The 23,523-nt window shown below is 37.5% G+C and overlaps 1 protein-coding gene across 2 annotated transcripts in view; it reads right to left on the bottom strand.

Annotated features, from left to right (window-relative positions):
* FSIP1 (fibrous sheath interacting protein 1) overlaps positions 1–23,523 on the bottom strand; it is a 203,776-nt gene that overhangs the window by 169,511 nt on the left and 10,742 nt on the right. For both annotated transcript variants that reach the window (XM_079914495.1, XM_079914494.1), the window contains 3 exons: positions 19,265–19,451; positions 15,759–15,913; positions 5,409–5,502 (listed from right to left, as the gene is read on the bottom strand). In XM_079914495.1, coding sequence (XP_079770621.1) covers positions 5,409–5,502; positions 15,759–15,913; positions 19,265–19,451 — 436 coding nt within the window. The remainder of the gene's footprint in view (positions 1–5,408; positions 5,503–15,758; positions 15,914–19,264; positions 19,452–23,523) is intronic.

The raw sequence follows: 23,523 nt of genomic DNA on the forward strand, positions 1-23,523 counted from the left end.
CACACAACCACCACCAACCCCACCTCTACCTGCTACACCATGACATACATGCACATGGGCACACGCGCACACACAAACACACAGCTAATTTCACTTATAAATACAGACGCAAAAATTCTGAATAAATTCAGCCATTCAAATCTGGTACTAAATTAGAATAATAATCCTCCATAACCAAGAAATACATTAACCTAGGAATAAAAGACTAATTTAGTATTTAAATCTATTAATTTTGAAACATTAATTAAGTTTGTCAAGAAGAAAAAGCTTTACAATACGTTAAATAGATATTGAAATACATTGAATAAATTTCACCACTATGTCCTTATAAAGTTCTCAGAATAGGAATAAGTGTCGAAAATTAATATTATTTCCAGGTGATCATAAACTAACAAGACTCAAAGCAAACAACTAAAGGTAATTAGAATAAATAAAATAATTATTACTGAGGGCCAGAGGAGATCAATGTCCCAACTCGAACAGTCAGGCAGAGAGAGGGCCAATCCCTCCCCCCTCTACATTTTAGTTCTATTCAAGCCTTCAAAGTATTGGATGATGCCTACCCACAATCAGGACAGTATTCACTTCACTCAGTCTACCAATTCAAATGCTAGTCTCTTCCAGAAACACCCTCACAGATACACCCAGAAATAATGCTTAACCACACATCTGGGCATCCTGTGATCCCCAAATGACACATACAATTAGCCATCACAAAGACTGGGTGGATGACGAAACCATTAACCAAGATAGCGAAAATATACAAAAGAAGAAATAGGTTTCAACCATGGGAAATAAGGAGGGGGAGAGGAGAACCAGCAGGAAATAATGAATCCAGTAAAAAAAAAAAAAAAAAAGTTACTATTCTATGAGCGGTCAACTGTGTCAGATGCGACAGAGGCATCAAATAGGATGAAAATTGGGAGGATGTCACTAGATATAGAATTTAGGAGGACCACTGATGAAGTAGTTTCTGTAGTGTGATAGGAGAAAATACAGTTGGGAAGTTGGGAAGTAAATGGAAGTTGACCAAGTAGCACTAGTAGGTGTGGACTATTCTCTCAAGAAGTCTGACCTTTAAGGAGAGGAGGGAAACCGAATGGTACCTGTTTGGGAGTAGGGTGACGAACCGAGGGAGGAGGTTTTATTTGTATGTTTTGTTGGTTTGATGGCTCTTTGATTCTGTTTTACGGCCAGAACATTTAAGCCTGGTTAGCTGAAGGGAAGGACCCAGAGGAGACAAGAGAGATGCTCTAGGTAAGAGACAGAAAAACTGATGGATCAGGAGGCAGGAGTAGAGTGAAGGGGATGGGACATTATTGACTTTGGCCTTGGAGAAGAAGAGCACCTGCCCTCCATCTAAGGGAAGAGGGTAGAGGAGCACAGTCAGAGTGCAATTTGGAGACAGAAAGCAAGAATTTGGAAGGGACTCCCAACCAGTTGGTGCATTTTCTCTGAACCCTAAGACTGCCAGGGTAAAGGACTTGCATAAGAGGATGGGAGGTTAAATACACAGTAACAATTTGGAAGAACCACTTTGGAGAATGTAAGAGAAATTGCTAAGCAATACTGAGAATATAACAGAGGTTAAAAATCAAAAATCCTTAGCTGTACCAGTCAGCACAATTACGTGATTTTCTCCCCAAGTCCTCTGCAAATCACAGCAGAAATAGACTACCAAATTTTCTTGGAATATTTAATCTTAACATGCAAGAGCAGAAGCAACATTTTCCTAAATTTCACAGAAAATCATTTTGAAAGAGGTATTTGCAAATTTTGAGAAATCTGATTGATTAAAGTGCCACTGTTTTGTGCTTACATGTACTTATACATTGGAGCTGGAAACACAAGGGCAAAAGTGACAAAGGCAAAAAAGAATAACCTCTATCCAAAACACCAATAACAAGCAATCCTATCACTAGATATATTCGTCTCAGAGAGTAATGAATTCTACCTCTATCCATCAGATAAATGCTAAAAACTAAGGGAAAACTCCTGGTATGGTAAATGATTTTCACATTTCTCTAGAAAAGCTTTAAAGTGATCCCTCAAAAATGTGGTGAGACAGACTTTTAAAATACTTCTGAAATCTCTAGCAAGTGCAATACTGTCCATTTTGAAACCTCAGTACTTGAGGATATTATCTCTGGTTTATGAAGTCAAAATGTGGTTTAAAAAGAAATCAATTTAATGTGGTGTTTATCTTTCTCATAGAGTCAACGCCCCATTTGTGTTTAGTTCCTATAAATAAAACTAAATACACAAGTATCTTTTCTTTTTTTTTTTTGCTATTGTTTATTTGTGATGTTATAAAGGGACTATAACATCCCCAAAGGATGCATTTTGTGTTTAGAGGGTGGGAAAACATATTGGAAATTGCCATTCTGCCACTAGCCCAAAGTCCCTCGAGTTACTCTTAAGAAAGTTAAGGAAATGACTGGGAGAAATAAAGAAGAACACTCATCCTAAGAGTTCTCCCTTTGTTTAAAGGAAAAAAATAAGAACAGCAAAAAGTAGGTTTGGATATTTATAGATTTGTGTTTAAAGTTCAAGTCCAAATAAGCCTGGCTCTAAATTCTTAAAGAGATGCTTTTAAAGTACTATTTTAACTAGATGCCGCCACCTACTGGACAGTTTACAAGGACTTTGAGCTTTCCAGGGAACAAAGAAAAAAGTGATCATGGAGGAAAAGAGAGCAAAAGATTTCTGTTTTCATAATAAGCCTTATAAGAAACACTTTACTTTAAAATTTATGGCTATCCATAGGCTTGATCAAAATAATTTTTTAATTTTTAAAATTTTTACATTTTTAATTAAGAGGGGTAGTTGAAGTTCAGTGAATAACCTGGGAAAGAAACAAATCTCAGGACGCAACAGATATAAGCAGTGTCACATTTCATGATATGCGGCTATGCTGTAATAGTAGAAATATGAGACTATCAAAAATCAGTGCTAGGTGGTAAAATTGGACTCTTTCATTTCTATGCCTTTCTTTCATACATTTCTTTCATACTTGCTAATAACACATTTCATAAACTGAAGATTCCAAAAGTTACCTCTTTTGGAATAAGGTAATAATTATGTTATGTCAAATGTAAAAAAAATGTATAATTAGGCTAATAATGTAGTTTATAGTAAATGCTATCTCTTTTGGGTTTTAAGATTTTTAAAGACCAGATATATATGTGACTGCTGACATGCCTAGGATGTGAAGAGCCAGCAAGACATTCCATTAAGGAACCTGTCTTCTATGAAAGGCCAGCCACCAAAAAAGTCTAATTAAATCTGAACAACCAGGAGTACAATAGTGCTGTCTCTTCATTCTGGTGAACTAGTCAACCGTGAGCTAATCAAGACAGACGGCAGCAAGAATGAAGGGCGACAGACCCTTGATTTACCCAAAAGCATCTTTGATCCCCATTTCCTTTCACACTGACCCTACTCTCATATCTTATCTGCTCTGCACACGATAAACACTGCCAGTACACAATAAGTGACTAATAATTCGAAATCTAAAAATTGAAACTCTGACACGGTAATGTTTAAAGCAATGACTCTCTCTGGCCAAGCCTCTGGTAACTCCAGCTTCCAGATCATGAAGTCTAAGAAGTTTCCATGTTAGAGTATTAGTACTAATCTAGCATGAATGTAGATGTCTACAGGGCCTACAGTAGTCACGTGACTCCAGAGATACAACTCTGAGCTCCATAGATTTAACCAAATGGACCTGTCATGGGCTTTTAAAATTAAATGTATCTGATAGTTCAGATTTGTTCGTGAAGAAAGGCCAGCTGAAAACAAGTCTTTCCCTCTAAGGCCTAAAGTTCACTCAGTAGTGAACTCTGTGACCAAAAGGCTAATGTCAAAAGGCCACCATGGATCCCTTTACAGAGTGGCCTGTTTTAAAGTCCTTGCTCCAGAGTCAAGCACAGCAAGTGTGGCCTCTTAGAAATGCCTCAGTGGTGAAATTAGCATTTAGCTCCTGCATTCTAAAATACAGATGCTGAACGGCAAAGGAAACCATCAACAAAACTAAGAGACAACCTACAGACTAGAACATATTTGCAAATAATGTGACCAACAAGGGCTTAATTTCCAAAATAAATGAATAGCTCATACAACTCAATAACAAAAAAACAAACAAACCAATCAAAAAATGGGCAGAAGATCTAAATAGACATTTCTCAGAAGAAGACATACAGATGGCCAATAGGCACATGAAAAGATGCTCCACATAGCTAATTATTAGGGAAATGCAAATCAAAACCACAACAAGGTACCACCTCACACCATTCAGAATGGCCATCATCAAAAAGTCTACAAATAATAAGTGCTGGAGAGGGTGTGGAGAAAAGGGAACTCTCCTACACTGTTGGTGGGGATGTAGATTGGTGCAGCCACTATGGAGAACATTATGGAGGTTCCTTAAAAAACTAAAAACAGCTACCATATGATCCAGCAATCCCACTCCTGGGACCCCTACTTAGAGCCAGTCTAATGCCCAAGAGATACTATATGGCCATTTAGATGATGTTAGTTAAAGGATTTCAAAAGTGTCCTGCCAAAAAATCCATGTCTTCCCAATCACTAAAACATTCATTACTAAGTAAGTAAATTAAAATAAGTTATATGATTCCACAGTACTTCTGTAGAAGAAGAAAAAGAAAGAAAAGGAAAAGAAGAAGGAGGAGGAGGAGGCGAATCACAAATATACAGTTGACCCTTGAACAACATAAGTTTGAATTGCACAGGTTCACTTATACACGGACTTTTTTCAATAAATGCATACTATAGTACTACACAATCCTTGGTTGGTTGAATCCATGGATGCAGAACTGCAGGTACAGAGGGCCAACTATAAAGTTATACCTGGATTTTCAACTGCACAGGGGCAGTGCCCCTAACCACCATGTTGTTCAAGGGTCAACTGTTACATACACACAAGTAGAGGAAGTAGAAACACATGCACAGAATTAACTGGCTGGTCTCATAAACCAGAACTATGAGAGAACGGGGAAAGGACAAATCAGTAATGGATTTTTATGAAAGGGTGCAGAGGCCTGAGTGAGACACCTCATGGGACAATCCCAGGCAGTTAGGGGACTGCACAAACTGGGTGTATAGAGGCACCTAAGAGTCACAGGAAGTAAAGGCAAAGACACATTTTGTCTATTTCCTGATTTTTCACTGCCTTATCCTCCCTACCCTTGAGGAGACACAAACACTAGAAGACTCTGAAACATACCTAACTTCAGAGTAGTTCCATATAGTCCTATCCAACGTGATCATTTCCTCTAAAGAATTAAACTCACAAAGAAAAAGAAAAGATAACTGAATTGGGACTTTTACTTTAATCCAAATATTCTATGACCCTGAGATAAAAATAAACACGAATCAATTTTACTCACCAACAGTTTCTTCTGATGCAGCAGTTAAAGCTAGAAAGTTTTTTGTACTTTCCATCTCCTCATTACTTTGTAAAGCTTCACCATTTTCTGCAGACTAATAAAAGAGAAGTAAAAGTGTAAACATGGGAAAAGAAGGCAACTATATTCATCGATATTTTTTAAAATTCCAACATGGTTTCCAATCCTGTACATACAAACAAGAAAGTCAGATCATTTTTATTCCTTTAATTAGGGAATCTGTTAATGTTTCCTGTTCCCTCAAAATTCTGTCAATGAGTATTCCCAGATAGAGTTGGACTATGTCTATCATTATATAATTACCTTGCTTAAAGTTTCTTAAGTTTCTGTTTAATGTTTCTATAACTAATGAGTAACCTAAAGATACATCATCAAATTACAGTTTCAGATATTTCAAAATTGATACTGTATTTTATTATGATTCCAGTTATAATTTATATTTCCAAGCAAGTAAAAATTTGCTTTGAGATCCAAGAGAAATAACTGACAGACTAAATTTTCCTGCTAAAATTTACACAAATTACTCTAACTTTACGCACTGCATTTATTTTTAAAAATTTATTTTGTTTATTTATTTTTGGCTGCATTGGGTCTTCGTTGCTGTGCATGTGCTTTCTCTAGTTGTGGTGAGCCAAGGCCACTCTTCGTTGCGGTACGCAGGCTTCTCATTGCAGTGGCTTCTCTTTGTTGCGGAGCATGTGCTCTAAGCTTGTGGGCTTCAGTAGTTGTCGCTCATGGGCTCCACAACACAGGCTCAGTGGTTGTGGCACACGGGCTTAGTTGCTCCACAGCATGTGGGATCTTCCGGGACCAGGGCTAGAACCCATGTCCCCTGCATGGGCAGGTGTATTCTTCCCACCAGGGAAGCCGCAGCACTGCATTTTATACATTGCTTTTTTCATCCCAGTGGTCTTCGTGGGAACCTTGTAAAAATGTATTCTTAATCACTTTATGATTAGTTCATATCATTGCCTGGGAAATTTCCTAGGAAGTCAGTCAACTAAACAAGGAGGAATTTTTAAAAAACAGCCAATCTGAAAGTAGGCATAGAGGGAACTTTCCTCAATATAATAAAGGTCATATATGAGAAACCCACAGCCAACATCATCCTCAATGGTGAAAAACTGAATCCATTCCCACTAAGATCAGGAACAAGCCAAGGTTGCCCACTGTCACCACTATTATTCAACACTGTTTTGAAAGCTTTAGCCACAGCAATCAGAGAAGAAAAACAAATAAAAGGAATCCAAATCAGAAAAAAAGAAGTAAAGCAGTCACGTTTGCAGATGACATGACACTATACATAGAGAATCCTAAAGATGCTACCAGAAAACTACTAGAGCTAATCAATGAATTTGGTAAAGTAGCAGGATACAAAATTAATGCACAGAAATCTCTTGCATTCCTATACACTAATGATGAAAAATCTGAAAGTGAAATTAAGGAAACACTCCCATTTACCACTGCAACAAAAAGAATAAAATATCTAGGAATAAACCAACCTAAGGAGACAAAAAACCTGTATGCAGAAAACTATAAGACACTGATGAAAGAAATTAAAGATGATACAAATAGATGGAGAGATATACCATGTTCTTGGATTGGAAGAATCAACTTTGTGAAAGTGACTATACTACCCAAAGCAATCTACAGATTCGATGCAATACCTATCAAACTACCACTAGCATTTTTCACAGAACTAGAACAAAAAATTTCACAAGTTGTATGGAAACACAAAAGACCCCGAACAGCCAAAGCAATCTTGAGAAAGAAAAACTGAGCTGGAGGAATCAGGCTCCCTGACTTCAGACTATACTACAAAGCTATAGTAATCAAGAGAGTACGGTACTGGCACAAAAACAGAAATATAGATCAATGGAACAGGATAGAAAGCGCAGAGATAAATCCACACACATATGGTCACCTTATTTTTGATAAAGGAGGCAAGAATATACAATGGAGAAAAGACAGCCTCTTCAATAAGTGGTGCTGGGAAAACTGGACAGCTACATGTAAAAGAATGAAATTAGAACACTCCTTAACACCATACACAAAAATAAACTCAAAATGGATTAAAGACCTAAATGTACACCAGACACTATCAAACTCTTAGAAGAAAACATAGGCAGAACACCCTATGACATAAATCACAGCAAGATCCTTTTTGACCCACCTCCTAGAGAAATGGAAATAAAAACAAAAATAAACAAATGGGACCTAATGAAACTTAAAAGCTTTTGCACTGCAAAGGAAACCATAAAGAATACAAAGAGACAACCCTCAGACTGGGAGAAAATATTTGCAAATGAAGCAACTGACAAAGATAACCTCCAAAATTTACAAGCAGCACATGCAGCTCAATATCAAAAAAACAAAAAACCCGATACAAAAATGGGCAGTAGACCTAAATAGACATTTCTCCAAAGAGGACATACAGATGGCCAACAAACACATGAAACAATACTGAACATCATTAATCATTAGATAAATGCAAATCAAAACTACAATGAGGGCTTCCCTGGTGGCGCAGTGGTTGAGAGTCCGCCTGCCGATGCAGGGGACACGGGTTCATGCCCCGGTCCGGCAAGATCCCACATGTCGCGGAGTGGTTAGGCCCATGAGCCATGGCTGCTGAGCCTGCGCATCCAGAGCCTGTACTCCGCAACGGGAGAGGCCACAGCAGTGAGAGGCCCGCGTACCGCAAAAAAAAAAAAAACTACAATGAGATATCAGCTCACAGAAGTCTGAATGGCCATCATCAAAAACTCTACAAACAATAAATGCTGGAGAGGGTGTGGAGAAAAGGGAACCCTCTTGCACTGTTGGTAGGAATGTAAATTGATACAGCCACTATGGAGAACAGTATGGAGGTTCCTTAAAAAATTAAAAATAGAACTACCATACAGCCCAGCAATCCCACTACTGGGCATATACCCTGAGAAAACCATAATTCAAACAGAGTCATGTACCACAATGTTCACTGCAGCTCTATTTACAATAGCCAGGACATGGAAGCAACCTAAGTGTCAAACAACAGATGAATGGATAAAGAAGATGTGGCACATATATACAATGGAATATTACTGAGACATAAAAAGAAACGAAATTGAGTTATTTGTAGTGAGGTGGATGGACCTAGAGTCTGTCATACAGAATGAAGTAAGTCAGAAAGAGAAAAACAAATACCATATACTAACACATATATATGGAATCTAAAAAATAAAGAAAGAATGGTTATGAAGAACCTAGGGGCAGGGAATAAAGACGCAGATCTACTAGAGAATGGACTTGAGGACACGGGGAGGGGGAAGTGTAAGCTGGGACAAAGTGAGAGAGTGGCATGGACATATATACACTACCAAACGTAAAATAGATAGCTAGTGGGAAGCAGCCGCATAGCACAGGGAGATCAGCCTGGTGCTTCGTGACCACCTAGAGGGGTGGGATAGGAAGGGTGGGAGGGAGGGAGATGCGAGAGGAAAGAGGTATGGGGATATATGTATATGTATAGCTGATTCACTTTGTTATAAAGCAGAAACTAACACACCATTGTAAAGCAATTACACTCCAATAAAGATGTTGAGAGATTGATTCAAGATGCAGAGTAGAAGCACGTGCTCTCACTCCCTCTTACAAGAACACCAGAATTACAACTAACTGCTGAAAAATCATTGACAGGAAGACACTGGAACTAACCAAAAAAGATACCCCACATCCAAAGACAAAGGAGACGCCACAGTGAGATGGTAGGAGGGGTGCAATCACAATAAAATCAAATCTCATAACTGCTGGGTGGGTGACTCACAAACTGCAGAAACATACACCACAGAAGTCCACCCACTGGAGTGAAGATTCTGAGACCCATGTCAGGCTTCCCAATCTGGGGGTCTGGCAACAGGAGGAGGAATTCCTAGACAAGCAGACTTTGAAGGCTAGTGGGATTTGACTGCAGGACTTCGACAACTGGGGGAAACAGAGACTCCACTCTTGGAGGGCACACACAAAGTAGCGTGCTCATCGGGACCCAAGGGAAGGAGCAGTGGCCCCATAGGAAACTGAACCAGACCTACCTGCTACATTTGGAGGGTCTCCTGCAGAGGCGGGGGTGGCTGTGTGTCACTGTGAGGACAAGGACACTGGCAGCAGAAGTTCTGGGAAGTACTCCTTGGTGTAAGCCCTCCCAGAGTCTGCCATTAGCCCAACCAAAGAGCCCAGGTAGGCTCCAGTATTGGGTCCCCTCAGGCCAAACAACAAACAGGGAGGGAACCCAGCCCCACACATCAGCAGACAAGTGGATAAAAGTTTTACTGAGCTCTGCCCACCAAAGCAACAGCCAGCTCTACCCACCACCAGTCGCTCCCATCAGGAAACATGCACAAGCCTCTTAGATAGCCTCATCCACCAGAGGGCAGACAGCAGAACAAGAAGAACTACAATCCTGCAGCCTGTGGAACAAAAACCACATTCACAGAAAGGTACACAAGATGAAAAGGCAGAGGGTTATGTACCAGATGAAGGAACAAGATAAAACCCCCCAAAACAACTAAATGAAGTGGAGATAGGCAACCTTCCAGAAAAAGAATTCAGAATAATGATAGTGAAGATGATCCAGGACCTTGGAAAAAGAATGGAGGCAAAGATCGAGAAGATGCAAGAAATGTTTAACAAAGATCTAGAAGAATTAAAGAACAAACAGAGATGAACAACACAATAACTGAAATGAAAAATACACAAGAACGAATCAATAGCACAATAACTGAGGCAGAAAAACAGATAAGTGACCTGGAAGACAGAATGGTGGAATTCACTGCTGCACAACAGAATAAAGAAAAAAGAATGAAATGAAGACAGCCTAAGAGACCTCTGGGACAACATTAAAAGCAACAACATTCGCATTATATGGGTCCCAGAAGGACAAGAGAGAGAGAAAGGAAACAAGAAAATATTTGAAGAGATTATAGTTGAAAACTTCCCTAACATGGGAAAGGAAATAGCCACCCAAGTCCAGGAAGGGCAGCGAGTCCCATACAGGATAAATCCAAGGAGAAACACGCCGAGACACATAGTAATGAAATTGGCAAAAATTAAAGACAAAGAAAAATTATTGAAAGCAGCAAGGGAAAAACGACAAATAACATAAAAGGGAACTCCCATAAGGTTAACAGCTGATTTCTCAGCAGAAACTCCACAAGCCAGAAGGAAGTGGCATGATATATTTAAAGTGATGAAAGGGAAGAACCTACAACCAAGATTACTCTACCCGGCAAGGATCACATTCAGATTCGATGGAGAAATCAAAAGCTTTACAGACAAGCAAAAGCTAAGATGATTCAGCACCACCAAACCAGCTCTACAACAAATGCTAAAGGAACTTCTCTAAGTGGCAGAAGAAAAAGACCTACAAAAGCAAACCAAAAACAATTAAGAAAATGGTATAGGAACATACATATCAATAATCACCTTAAACATAAATGAAATAAATGCTCCAACCAAAAGACACAGGCTTGCTGAATGGATACAAAAACAAGACCCATATATATGCTGTCTACAAGAGACACACTTCAGACCTAGGGAAACATACAGAATGAAAGTGAGGGGATGGAAAAAGATATTCCATCCCCTGAAGTAGCTATACTCATAACAGATAAAATAGACTTTAAAATAGAGAATGTCACAAGAGACAAGGAAGGACACTACATAATGATCAAGGGATCAATCCAAGAAGAACATATAACAATTATAAATATATATGCACCCAACAGAGGAGCACCTCAATACATAAGGCAACTGCTAACAGCTCTAAAAGAGGAAATCGACAGCAACACAATAATAGTGGGGGACTTTAACACCTCACTTACACCAATGGACAGATCATCTAAACAGAAAATTAAAAGAAAACACAAGCTTTAAATGACACAATAGACCAGATAGATTTAATTGATATTTATAGGACACTCCATCCAAAAACCACAGATTAAACTTTCTTCTCAAGTGTGCATGGAACATTCTCCAGGAAAGATCACATCCTGAGTCACGAATCAAGCCTCAGTAAATTTAAGAAAACTGAAATCATATCAAGCATCTTTTCTGACCACAGCACTATGAGATTAGAAATCAATTACAGGGTAAAAAACGTAAAAAGCACAAAGTCATGGAGGCTAAACAATACATTACTAAATAACCAAGAGATCACTGAAGAAATCAAAGAGGAAATCAAAAAATACCTAGAGACAAATGACAATAAAAACACAATGATCCAAAACCTATGGGATGCAGCAAAAGCACTTCTAAGAGGGGACTTTATAGCTATGCAAGCCTACCTCAAGAAACAAGAAAAATCTCAAAGAAACAACCTAAAATTACACCTAAAGGAACTAAAGAAAGAAGAACAAAACCCAAAGTTAGCAGAAGGAAAGAAATCATAAAGTTCAGAGCAGAAATAAATGAAATAGAAACAAAGCAAACAATAGCAAAGATCATAAAACTAAAAGCTGGTTCTTTGAGAAGATAAACAAAACTGATAAACCATTAGCCAGACTCATCACAAAAAACAAGGAGAGGACTCAAATCAATAAAATTCGAAATGAAAAAGGAGAAATCACAACTGACACTGAAGAAATACAAGGGATTATAAGGGAAAACTCTATGCCAGAAAAATGGACAACCTGGAAGAAATGGACAAATTCTTAGAAAGGTATAACCTTCCAAGACTGAACCAGGAAGAAACAGAAAATATGAACAGACCAATCACAAGTAATGAAATTGAAGCTGTGTTTAAAAATCTTCCAACAAACAAAAGTCTAGAACCAGATGGCTTCACAGGTGAATTCTATCAAACATTTAGAGAAGAGCTAACACCCATCCTTCTCAAACTCTTCCAAAAAATTGCAGAGGAGGGAACACTCCTAAACTCATTCTATGAGGCCACCAGCACCCTGATACCAAAACCAGACAAAGATACTACAAAAAAAGAAAATTACAGACCAATATCACTGATGAATATAGATGCAAAAGTCCTCAACAAAATACTAGCAAACAGAATCCAACAACACATTGAAAGGATCATACACCATGATCAAGTGGGATTTATCCCAGGGATGCAAGGATTCTTCAATATACGCAAATCACTCAATGTGATACGCCATATTAACAAATTGAAGAATAAAAACCATATGATCATCTCAATAGATGCAGAGAAAGCTTTTGACAAAATTCAACAGCCATTTATGATAAAAACTCTCCAGAAACTGGGCATAGAGCGAACCTACCTCAACATAAAAGAGGCCATATATGACAAACCCACAGCAAACATCATTCTCAATGGTGAAAAACTGAAAGCATTTCCTCTAAGATCAGGAACAAGACAAGGATGTCCACTCTCACCACTATTATTCAACACAGTTTTGGAAGTCCTAGCCCCAGCAATCAGAGAAGAAAAAGAAATAAAAGGAATACAAATTGGAAAAGAAGTAAAACCGTCACTGTTTGCAGATGACATGATACTATACATAGAGAATCCTAAAGATGCCACCAGAAAACTACTAGAGCTAATCAATGAATTTGGTAAAGTTGCAGGATACAAAATTAATGCACAGAAATCTCTTGCATTCCTATACACTAATGATGAAAAATCTGAAAGAGAAATTAAGGAAACACTCCCATTTACCACTGCAACAAAAAGAATAAAATACCTAGGAATAAACCTACCTAGGGAGACAAAAGACCTGTATGTAGAAAACTATAAGACACTGTTGAAAGAAATTAAAGATGATACTAACAGATGGAGAGATATTCCATGTTCTTGGATTGGAAGAATCAATATTGTGAAAATGACTATACTACCCAAAGCAATCTGCAGATTCGATGCAATCCCTATCAAACTACCAATGGCACTTTTTACAGAACCAGAACCAAAAATCTTAAAATTTGTATGGAAACACAAAAGACCCCGGATAGCCAAAGCAGTCTTGAGGGGGAAAAACGGAGCTGGAAGAATCAGACTCCCTGACTTCAGACTCTACTACAAAGCTACAGTAATCAAGACATTATGGTACTGGCACAAAAACAGAAATATAGATCAATGGAACAGGATAGAAAGCCCAGAGATAAACTCACACACCTACAGTCAACTAATCTATGACAAAGGAGGCAAGGATATACAATGGAGAAAAGACAGTCTCTTCAATAAGTGTTGCTGGGAAAACTGGACAGCTACATGTAAAAGAATGAAATTAGAAAACTTCCTAACACTATACACAAAAATAAACTCAAAAAGGATTAAAGACCTAAATGTACACCAGACACTGTCAAACTCTTAGAGGAAAACATAGGAAGAACACTCTTTGACATAAATCACAGCAAGATCTTTTTAGATCCACCTCCTAGAGTAATGGAAATAAAAACTAAATAAAAAAATGGGACCTAATGAAACTTAAAAGCTTGTTGCAAAGCAAAGGAAACTACAAACAAGACAAAAAGACAACCCTCAGAATGGGAAAAATATTTGTAAATGAATCAATGGACAAAGGATTAATCTCCAAAATATATAAACAGCTCATGCAGCTCAATATTAAAAAAACAAACAACCCAATCAAAAAATGGGCAGAAGACCTAAATAGACATTTCTCCAAAGAGGACATACAGATGGCCAAGAAGCACATGAAAAGCTGCTCAACATCACTAATTATTAGAGAAATGCAAATCAAAACTACAATGAGATATCACCTCATACCAGTTATAATGGCCATCATCAGAAAATCGACAAACAACAAATGCTGGAGAGGGTGTGGAGAAAGGGAACCCTCTTGCACTGTTGGTGGGAATATAAATTGATAGAGCCACTAAGGAGACCAGTATGGAGGTTCCTTAAAAATCTAAAAATAGAATTACCATATGACCCAGCAATCCCACTACTGGGCATATACCCAGAGAAAACCATAATTCAAAAAGACACATGCACCCCAATGTTCATTGCTGCGTTATTTACAATAGCCAGGTCAAGGAAGTAACCTAAATGCCCATTGACAAAAGAATGGATAAAGAAGATGTGGTACATATATGCAATGGAATATTAGTCATAAAAAGGAACGAAATTGGGTCATTTGTAGAGACGTGGATGAATCTAGAGACCGCCATACAGAGTGAAGTCAGAAGAGAAGAACAAATATCGTATATTAACACATTTATGTGGAACCTAGAAAAATGTTACAGATGAACCAGTTTGCAGGGCAGAAATAGAGACACAGATGTAGAGAACAAATGTATGGACACCAAGGGTGGAAAGCAGCGGGGGTGGGGGTGGGGGTGGGGGGGGTGTGATGGATTGGGAGATTGGAATTGACATGTATACACTAGTGTGTACAAAATGGAAGACTAATAAGAACCTGCTGTATAAAAAAATAAATTAAATAAAATTCAAAAAAAACCAAAAAAAGCATTTATAGTTTTGGCTTGCACATTCAGTGACCCCACCTGGAGTCTAATTTTGACTTTGATGTGAGATAGTAAGCTAAATTTATCTTATGTCCCTGCACTATTTAATTAGCCCATCCATTTGTTGTAATCCCACCTCTGCAATAAATAAATGTCCACTTAAAAAAAAATACCAATCTGTTATTATAATGTTCCTTACCTTAAAAGTGCTCTCCTTTGAGGGGCAAAGTTCAAATATGAGCCAATGGCTATGCATCAAGTCAGTGCCAACATGTGGTCAGCTTCCGCCCCTCAATACCACAGAGAATCAAAGGTCCAAGAAGGCCAAGGAGAGTTCATTGAGACAGAAGCAAATACAGCATGGTCACAGGCCACAAGCATTTTACAGCTCCCCAAAGACAGCCTGACCAGCATGTGAAATAGTCAACTTCCTGCTTGTCTGTCACAGAAGTTTACTCAAATAATAATGGTAACCAGGGGGGTTAAATTTTTGTGTATTTGTGTACTTATGTCCAAATTGTAAGCTCGCTGAAGAAAAAGCAGACACATATACTTGATGAAGGTAGGCACCAGATCCCTTTCTATTCCAGAGATGGAGGACCCAGGCCTGACACTGGTGACAGAGGCCTATGGTGATGTCTGTCCACTGTCCATGGGGAATGAACATGCCCAGTGCAGTGCCTGAAATCCGGAATCCTGCAAAGTCACCTTCTCCAGTTCCAGAAAACTATCTCCCTCACTACCCCCCTGCCCCATACACACACATATACACACCACTGCCCTACCTCCACAAAATAAATTAAGGCAGACCACACTAACACTACCAGAGTCCATGCTTTTCTTACTCATCTTAGAGGAAGTTGTTTCTCACATGTCAGCATAAGATTATACAATTCTTACCTTAAGTTTTTCAAACAGCTTTATTCTCATTTCTAGACCTTGCTTCTTGATTTCTTTTTCTCTGTGTTGTCTCTTCATCAATATCTTATCAAGCCTCTTCATCTTCTGAATAGCGTCTTGAAGTTGAGAATCTAATTCTTTTATTTCAGATTCATCTATATATGTTGAAAGTAGGAATGAGCTTGAAGTTTAGTAAAATCATAAAGCCTTTTCCTTCTTGTTTTGTTTTTACTATTTGTTCTTTCATTCAACAAATGTTTATGGCTGATGGTAATAACTAACACTGGTGTCATGTATCTTGGTTTACAAGGTGGTTTCACATATTTTTTTCACATAATTGTCTAACAACCCTGTGAAACAGACATTTACCTCTATTTTACGGTTGAGATAACTGGGTCCTTTCAAATAGCTAATAAATTATAGCACTGAATTCAGAAGTGGATCTCGTATGATTTTAAATCCCAAATTCTTTCTCCTTCAGTCTGCTATACTTTCTATATTCATAACTAACAAATAAAGAATAAGACAAAGACCCTATCCTAAAGCTGCTTCAGACTAACTGAAAGAGAAGTCATGTACACAAATAGCTACAGTAAAATGTAGCATGTCATAGAGACAAAGAGCGATTCCAACATGTTAGAAACAAATTCAGAAAAGTACACAGTGTATCTTAACACCTTTAATCTATGCCTCTCCCATTTGTTCTATTTTCCTAAAGTACCTAAAAATGTTCTTCAATTGTGGATAATTGATAGTAACTTATTTGAAATTAGGAACTCTTTAGAACTTCTGTCATTCAAGTTTTAACTTACCATTATGAATAATAATATTAATAATTATCATTATTATTAATGATAATATTAATAATAGCAGCTAACATTTATAGAGTTACCTGATAGGCACAGTCTTAAGTGCTTTTTTACATTCATTATCTCATGTAATCTTCACCGTAAACCAGCAAGATGGTATATTGTAACGGAGTTACATATATGTCCGAGATATATCATCTTATAACTAGTAAATGCCAGAGTCAGTTTCCACCCGATCTGTCTGACTGCAGAGCCAAAGCTCTTCACCACCAAGAGATACTTGTCTGTAAGGTCTGATGAAAGATGATAATCTGGCAATGAGCATAAATGCTCAAGTTCTAAAGTCTCAGCCACCCCAGCTTAGATCATTAGAAATGGCATATTATGCAAAGAAAAGCCAAGTTTTGCAACTTTTGAAAATACAGAGCCCAGTGATGTTTCCCTATAATGTATATCACTTCTTCTTAAAAGAAAAGGAGATATGTTTCGAGGGAATAAGCTTAGCCAGAAACAATACTAATCTTACTAATAAGGAGACCCTACGAATCATATGGCTCACGTACATCGAATGCAACAGCCTCTGGTTCTAATTCCCAACCACCAGCCCTAGCATTCTCAGGCCCCATTGTACATGGGTGGTCTATCCAGCAGGCATTTTGAAGTAACTCTTGCAGTACGGAAACAGTATAAACAAATACACTGTAAATGGGGCCAATAGCTAATCTCAACTCTAATACCTTGTTTCCTAATAACTGTAATCCTGAGGCACCTGGCCCTAGAGCTGATCTCATCCCAAACATACTCTAAATCAGCAGTTCACAAAGTTTATGAGCTCAGCTTCCCTTTACAGTTTATAAATTATGGGGAACCCAAAGTACCTTTTGTTTATGTGAGTTACATCTATTGATAATTACCATATTAGAAATCAAAACTGAAAAATATTATATGTGTTTATTTATTCATTCAAAAATAATTAACATGGTATTACTAATTACATGCTAATATAAATATAGCACTTTTATAACAACCAAATTTTCCAAAAAAAATATTGAGAAGAATGGCAATATTTTAAATTTCTAGTATCTGGATTAACAAAAGACAGCTGGATTCTCATCTCTGCTTCAAAGCCAATCTATTGTAATCTGTTACTCAGTTAAAGTATTGACTGTATGAAGAAAATCTGGCCTCGTACAGTAGTTGGAAAGGGGAGGAGAAATTTAATACCCTTTTCAGATAATTGTGGATATTCTTCCTTGATACTAATATCAAAACTGGACAAGGGGTAGTTTCTTAAAGGTTAGTTGTAATGTGAAATCTGTAACCCTATCGGTGAGCTTTTTGTATTTATTCCATAAATCCATGGATCTATCTTTCATTTGAATGGATCTTTTATCCTGCATTGCTTATTTGGAAAATAGTGGTTCACTGAATTATGCAGGCCTTCAAATATTAATGATTTCAGTATACAATATGAAAAAATCACATGTGTTAATACTGTCACCAATTTTTATCAGAAAATCTAAGTACTGGGAAGCTGTAAAGCTCATGTTGACATACACAAATTTTCCAAGATTCTAATTTTTCACTTGAAAGCTGAAATTTTATCATTGACATAAAATACTGTCAGTTGTTTTCCTTGAAATAACAGGCCCAGTTCATTTTTTTTTAAATGTCTGCCAAATATCTAAGTCTGGATGATAATAGATGATCTGTCACTCATTCTTTCTAGTAAAAATGGTGTCCCATTAAAAAGTGGCCAGTTCAGCTCTCAACTTAAATTATCACACCAGTACTTTTCCTCAACACAACCTTCACATTTTGGCACACAGCAGAATCGCTGTATATGTACCTACCATTTCACCACACAGGATATTAAAAAGATGTGTACTCAAAGGTCAAGATTAAATAGAATTTAAATTTTTTACTGCTCCATCAAGGACATTCTTGCGTGGCACTGGCTATTTCTTTTCTCTGCCCATGCCAGGTCTTGAAGAACACAATGACTATTAGTACAATTTGGTGCCATTCATTGCCTTGATTCATGCTAAAGCACCAGCAATTTTACCCACCATTGCTTTTGTACCATCAGTGAAACCAACAATTCAGTGGGCAAAAAGGCAAACAGCATTATTTCAATATTACAATGAATCATATCACTGATATATCAGTATTATGATGAAAGTAGTTTTGACTTTGCAGAGTTCCTAAAAGGGTCTCAGGGCCCAGGGCTCTTTCAGTCCATGTTTTGAGAACTGCTGCTCTAATTCACTCTGACCAGTATTAATTAATACCAGTATTAATACCCATGAAATAATGGAGTCTCTTAAAATCCAGAAGTTATTAAGATCAAATGGGATTATCCCTTAAAAGGCATTTATAAATTACAGGATATATTCTACTGTACAATTTTCAAAAAGATCAATAAATCATGTCATAAAATGCAGAAATACTTCCTACTTGATTAATGTAAAATGACTACAATAACAATTTTATTAAATGACATATTTTATTATTTTTCTAAGTGTATTTAAGAACTCTTAATATTCTTATAAATGAAAACTGGTGATTTGCTTGCTCACAAAAAAGTCTCTTTTTTTTTATTATTTCTACTTAGCAGATAAAATAAATATGTAATTCTAATATTTTAACTATAGCATCAGTAATTATCATTAGCCAATCACCAAGTGATTATCTTACCTGAACATTCAGGGATTATCTGATGCTGAACCAAGTTCGAATTTTCATCTGATCCCTCTTCAGCCAGTTTTATTTTCTCAGAGTAGTTTTCCCCTTTATCATCATTACTGTTTCTACCTTCCTCTGTATTACTACTGCCTTCTGAGTGGCCTTCTTTACCAGAGTTCAGATTGATTGCAGTATCAACCTAAAAATTATTTCCAAAGAAACAGTTTTCAAAAGTAAAAGTAAAAAAAAATTTTCTTAATTTTAAATTTATAGACTATTTTAACTCTAATGTAAGTATATGTGAGGACATATATATATATATAGTAGCATTAAATGATTCTAGAAATATGACACTTAATTAAATGTAATTTAAATACACAATTAAATTTAATAATATTTGCACCAAAGTAATATGCACCACTCTCCAGCAATTTCTAGCAATAATAGAGAAGGGTCAGGAATCAGTCCCAAAGAGAACTGCTCTCTGCCAAGCTCTGGGGTTGAAGCATGATGGCCCCTGCTCTCTGAGCTTACCCTCAGATGGACAGTGAAGGGTCTAGAGCTGGGCTGTCCAATACAATAGCCACTCGCCACACGTGGCTACTGAACAGCTGCAAAGTGAACAGGTTGAACTGCAACATGCTTCTAATGCAGTTCTTCAAATCATAACCATGTGCTTTGCTGAATAATTTATTTTTACACTATTCACAGTTTTTCTATTTCATTTTGGTTTCTCTTTCCATTTTAGCAAAGTTCATTTTGAATACACCAGTTTGGTGCAGCTGTGTTTTCCTGAGAGAGAACAAGAAAAGACATCCATGGCTGCACCAGGAAAAAACAGACATCACAGGGCCCTGAGGGCTGTGCTTGGCAATAAGGGTCACAGTGGAGGTGAACACAGCCCATGGGAGAGGCAAAACCTCAGGGACAGCAGGTCAGCCACTGCTGAGACGAGTACCTTTCTCCTCCAACGGAGGGACTGTCTGCTCCAGCCCTTCAGGGGTCAGCCCTTGAAGGCTTTTATGGTCATGGTCCACACCCCACCACTGTAATCTGTGCGCCCTTGTGAATCTCCAGGACAGAAGATAGACGGTGCTGAGAATTAAACTGTCAGGGACACAGGACTGCATGAGCATCTATGTTCACCTGAACTAGGACAAAAGCCCCAGCAGAAATGAGCTGAGCCAGTGGTATAAAAATCATAGCCGACATTGACTGAGGCATTACTATTAGCCAGGTCCTGTGCTAAGTACTTTAGACACACTACCTCGTTCACGCCTCACAATGATACAGGCATTACTACCCGGATATAACAGAGAAGAAAACAGATCCAGTATGGAATGAAACTAGTGGAGACCCAATTTATAATAAGCAAAACAATGCTTACTTTATGTGATCTTGGAGGTGTTAAAGAAGGTTCCCTGTTGAAAAATATTCTTCTGTCAAAGACAGGGTAAAGCCTAAAATTCCATAATATCCAGTAAATCCTTAAGGCTATATAGTTCTGTGAAAATGCTGAAATTGCTAGGAGAGGTCACATGAGCCCTGTCAGTAATTTATATCTTGGCATAAATGAACCTAGCTGACCTTTCCCTGAGAATGGGTTTTTATACAGGGGAAACATAAGTAGACATTAGCAACATACTCAGATACCACACTTCAGGATACACAAAGATCTTTCATATATATCATCCCATATGACCCTAACTCTTAGGATGAGCGGGAAGCAATGAGGCAGAAAAAGATGAAACTAGAGAACAAAAGGCAAATATTGCCCATTTCACAATTTTACCCGTAGTTCCCCACCCCACAAGCACCAACCATCTCCCCCATCCCGTTGCCCACTGGCCTCTCTATTCCCAGCCCTCCTGATCTTCTACCCTGTGGCCTAAGTGTATGATTTTTCTTTCTTCTTCATTCTCAAAGCCACATTCAATCTCCATTTTTCATTGCTCTGTGTCCCCCACTTCATACCTCCATGTTAGTCCAGGAAAGGTAAATAGCCTATAAAAACCCTTCCTAGCAATTAGATCCCTACCTGAAAGCCATGAGATTTTTACACCAATTCCAACTATTGGCTCATTCAAGAAAAATATTCAGAAGTAAAAATAAACCAAAATTCTTAGAATGAGAAATATACCGTTACTACAGAAATTTCATTAAAACTCTAGCATTTTAAACTCACTTTCTGCTATACAGAAATTTGGGGTAAGAAATTAATAAAAGACAAATGAGCAATAAAATTAATCAAAATACCAGGATTTATTTATTATTTAGACAATGTAAAAGGTTTTATAGACATTGAATCATTTGCAGTCAGCAGTCAACCTGCAGCATACCTGTGGCTTTCTTCCGCAACCTAAGGCGAAACTTACTGATTTTCCATGAATTTGATTAAGACAAATCACAACTTTTAGGAAGTCTTGCTTTTGCTCTAAGTATCAAAGTCCCTGTTGGTTAATAAATATGCTAGAGTTTGACCTATAGCTTAGTGGGTTCAAATAAAATCCGACTTGAAGTGATTACTGATATTTCACTTTTAAAAAAGCCTTGAATGAAGTAATATTAATCTATGTTTTAAAACATGTGTGTCAATATTGTGAAGTTGCTACTTAAAAAAAAATCATTACCCAGGAATATGGAAGCAGAAATACTAATGCTTTGCTACCTTAATATCTGTCAGGTCTTTGTATATTACCCTACCTACATAAAATGGTAAAACTGTCGTTCTAAATTTGTTGAACACATATTATGTGAATACCTACTATGTGCCCGACTTTACACTGAATCCTGTGAATAAAAACATGGGAAGGACTAACCAATTAGGTTAAAGAATTGAGGTCAATTAGCTAAGATGTACTGAATACCTACTAGGTGCTAGTCACTTCTAAAACCTGTAGATATTTCATCTCATTTTATCCTCAAAACATGCCTATGGGGTGGATAGTATTATTACACCTTTGAACAGATGAGGAAACTGGCACAGAGAGTTGAAGTAGGTTGCCCAAAATCACATAAAATGTGGTCATCAGAGCCTATTTTGAACCATGACTCCAGAGTTTAGGCTTATAATCACAAAGCTTGAGACTAAAGAATCTAAAATTGTTTTTAGATTCCAGTTTGGGCTATATGGAAAACTGAATAAACTGAAACCTTCCATCTACTTACAAATGCATAGGTAAGTTCACAAGAACCCTGGGGAAACTGCCAATGAACAGAAATTAAAAGGAAAGTGAAAGCTGAAATAGGAACCTTGTAAATCCTTAAAGCAGCTGCCCTGGTGGGGGTGGGGTAGGAGCAACAAGGACAGGCAGATGAGGATGTGCTGGCCTCAGAAAGCTATGAGCTTGGGCTTTAACATCCACACAGAGCTAAGAAACTAAGCCTTGGGACCATGCAAGACAAGATGGAGAGGAACCTTCCCTCTCCTGCTCCATGAAGCTGGATCCCTCAAAAAGGTGCCTCCTTGGTGAGAGGGCAGACTAGAAAAGTACATCTATCCAAAAGCACAGGATACAAACAAAAAACGTGTCTAGGTTCCAAGTGGGAAATCGTCTTCCCTGAGAATGTGCAACCACAGGGTCATGCTTCATGTGGGTTTGGATTCCAATTTATGTTATTCATATCCTCTGGAATGCTTAAAGATGAAAAATTAGCACACACACACAAAAAAGGTTCATGCCAGTGATATCTCTGAGGCATTTGGTAGAAGCAAACAGAAACTTGCTCTGGAAGGTATAGTTGCTCTGGAAGGTATAGTTTATCAGGCTCCATAAAATTCCCAAAATTAAAACTTTCATTCTAAAATGTCAAAAGCCATGAATACATGACCAGTAATAAGCAAGAATCAGAATAAACAAAAGAACTTAAGATATTAAAAAGCTGATAAAGATAATCATATAAATAGTTTTAATGGGTATAAAAAAAGAACCCCAAAAGCACAAGATCAAGGTATTGCAAAGAACAGATGGATTTGAAAATAAACTAAAACAAACTTCAAGAAATTAAAAATACATCATTAAGCTTAAAAATTCAATGGATGGATTAAAGAGCAGATTTGACATAGTATAAGAAAGAATTCCAAAATTAGAAAATGTTAAAAATTCCCCAGCATGAAGCACAGAGAAATAAATGAATTTAAAAAAAAAATTTTTTAAGAGACATGAAGGATAGAAGAGAAAGGTTCAACAGACATTTAACTGCACTTTGAGGATGACAAAATAGAAAAAAAAAAATGCAGGCAATATTTGAAACATGTGAAAACACAATGG

Source organism: Stenella coeruleoalba, assembly GCF_951394435.1.
Source record: "Stenella coeruleoalba genome assembly, chromosome: 2".
Taxonomy (NCBI): Eukaryota; Metazoa; Chordata; class Mammalia; order Artiodactyla; family Delphinidae; genus Stenella; species Stenella coeruleoalba.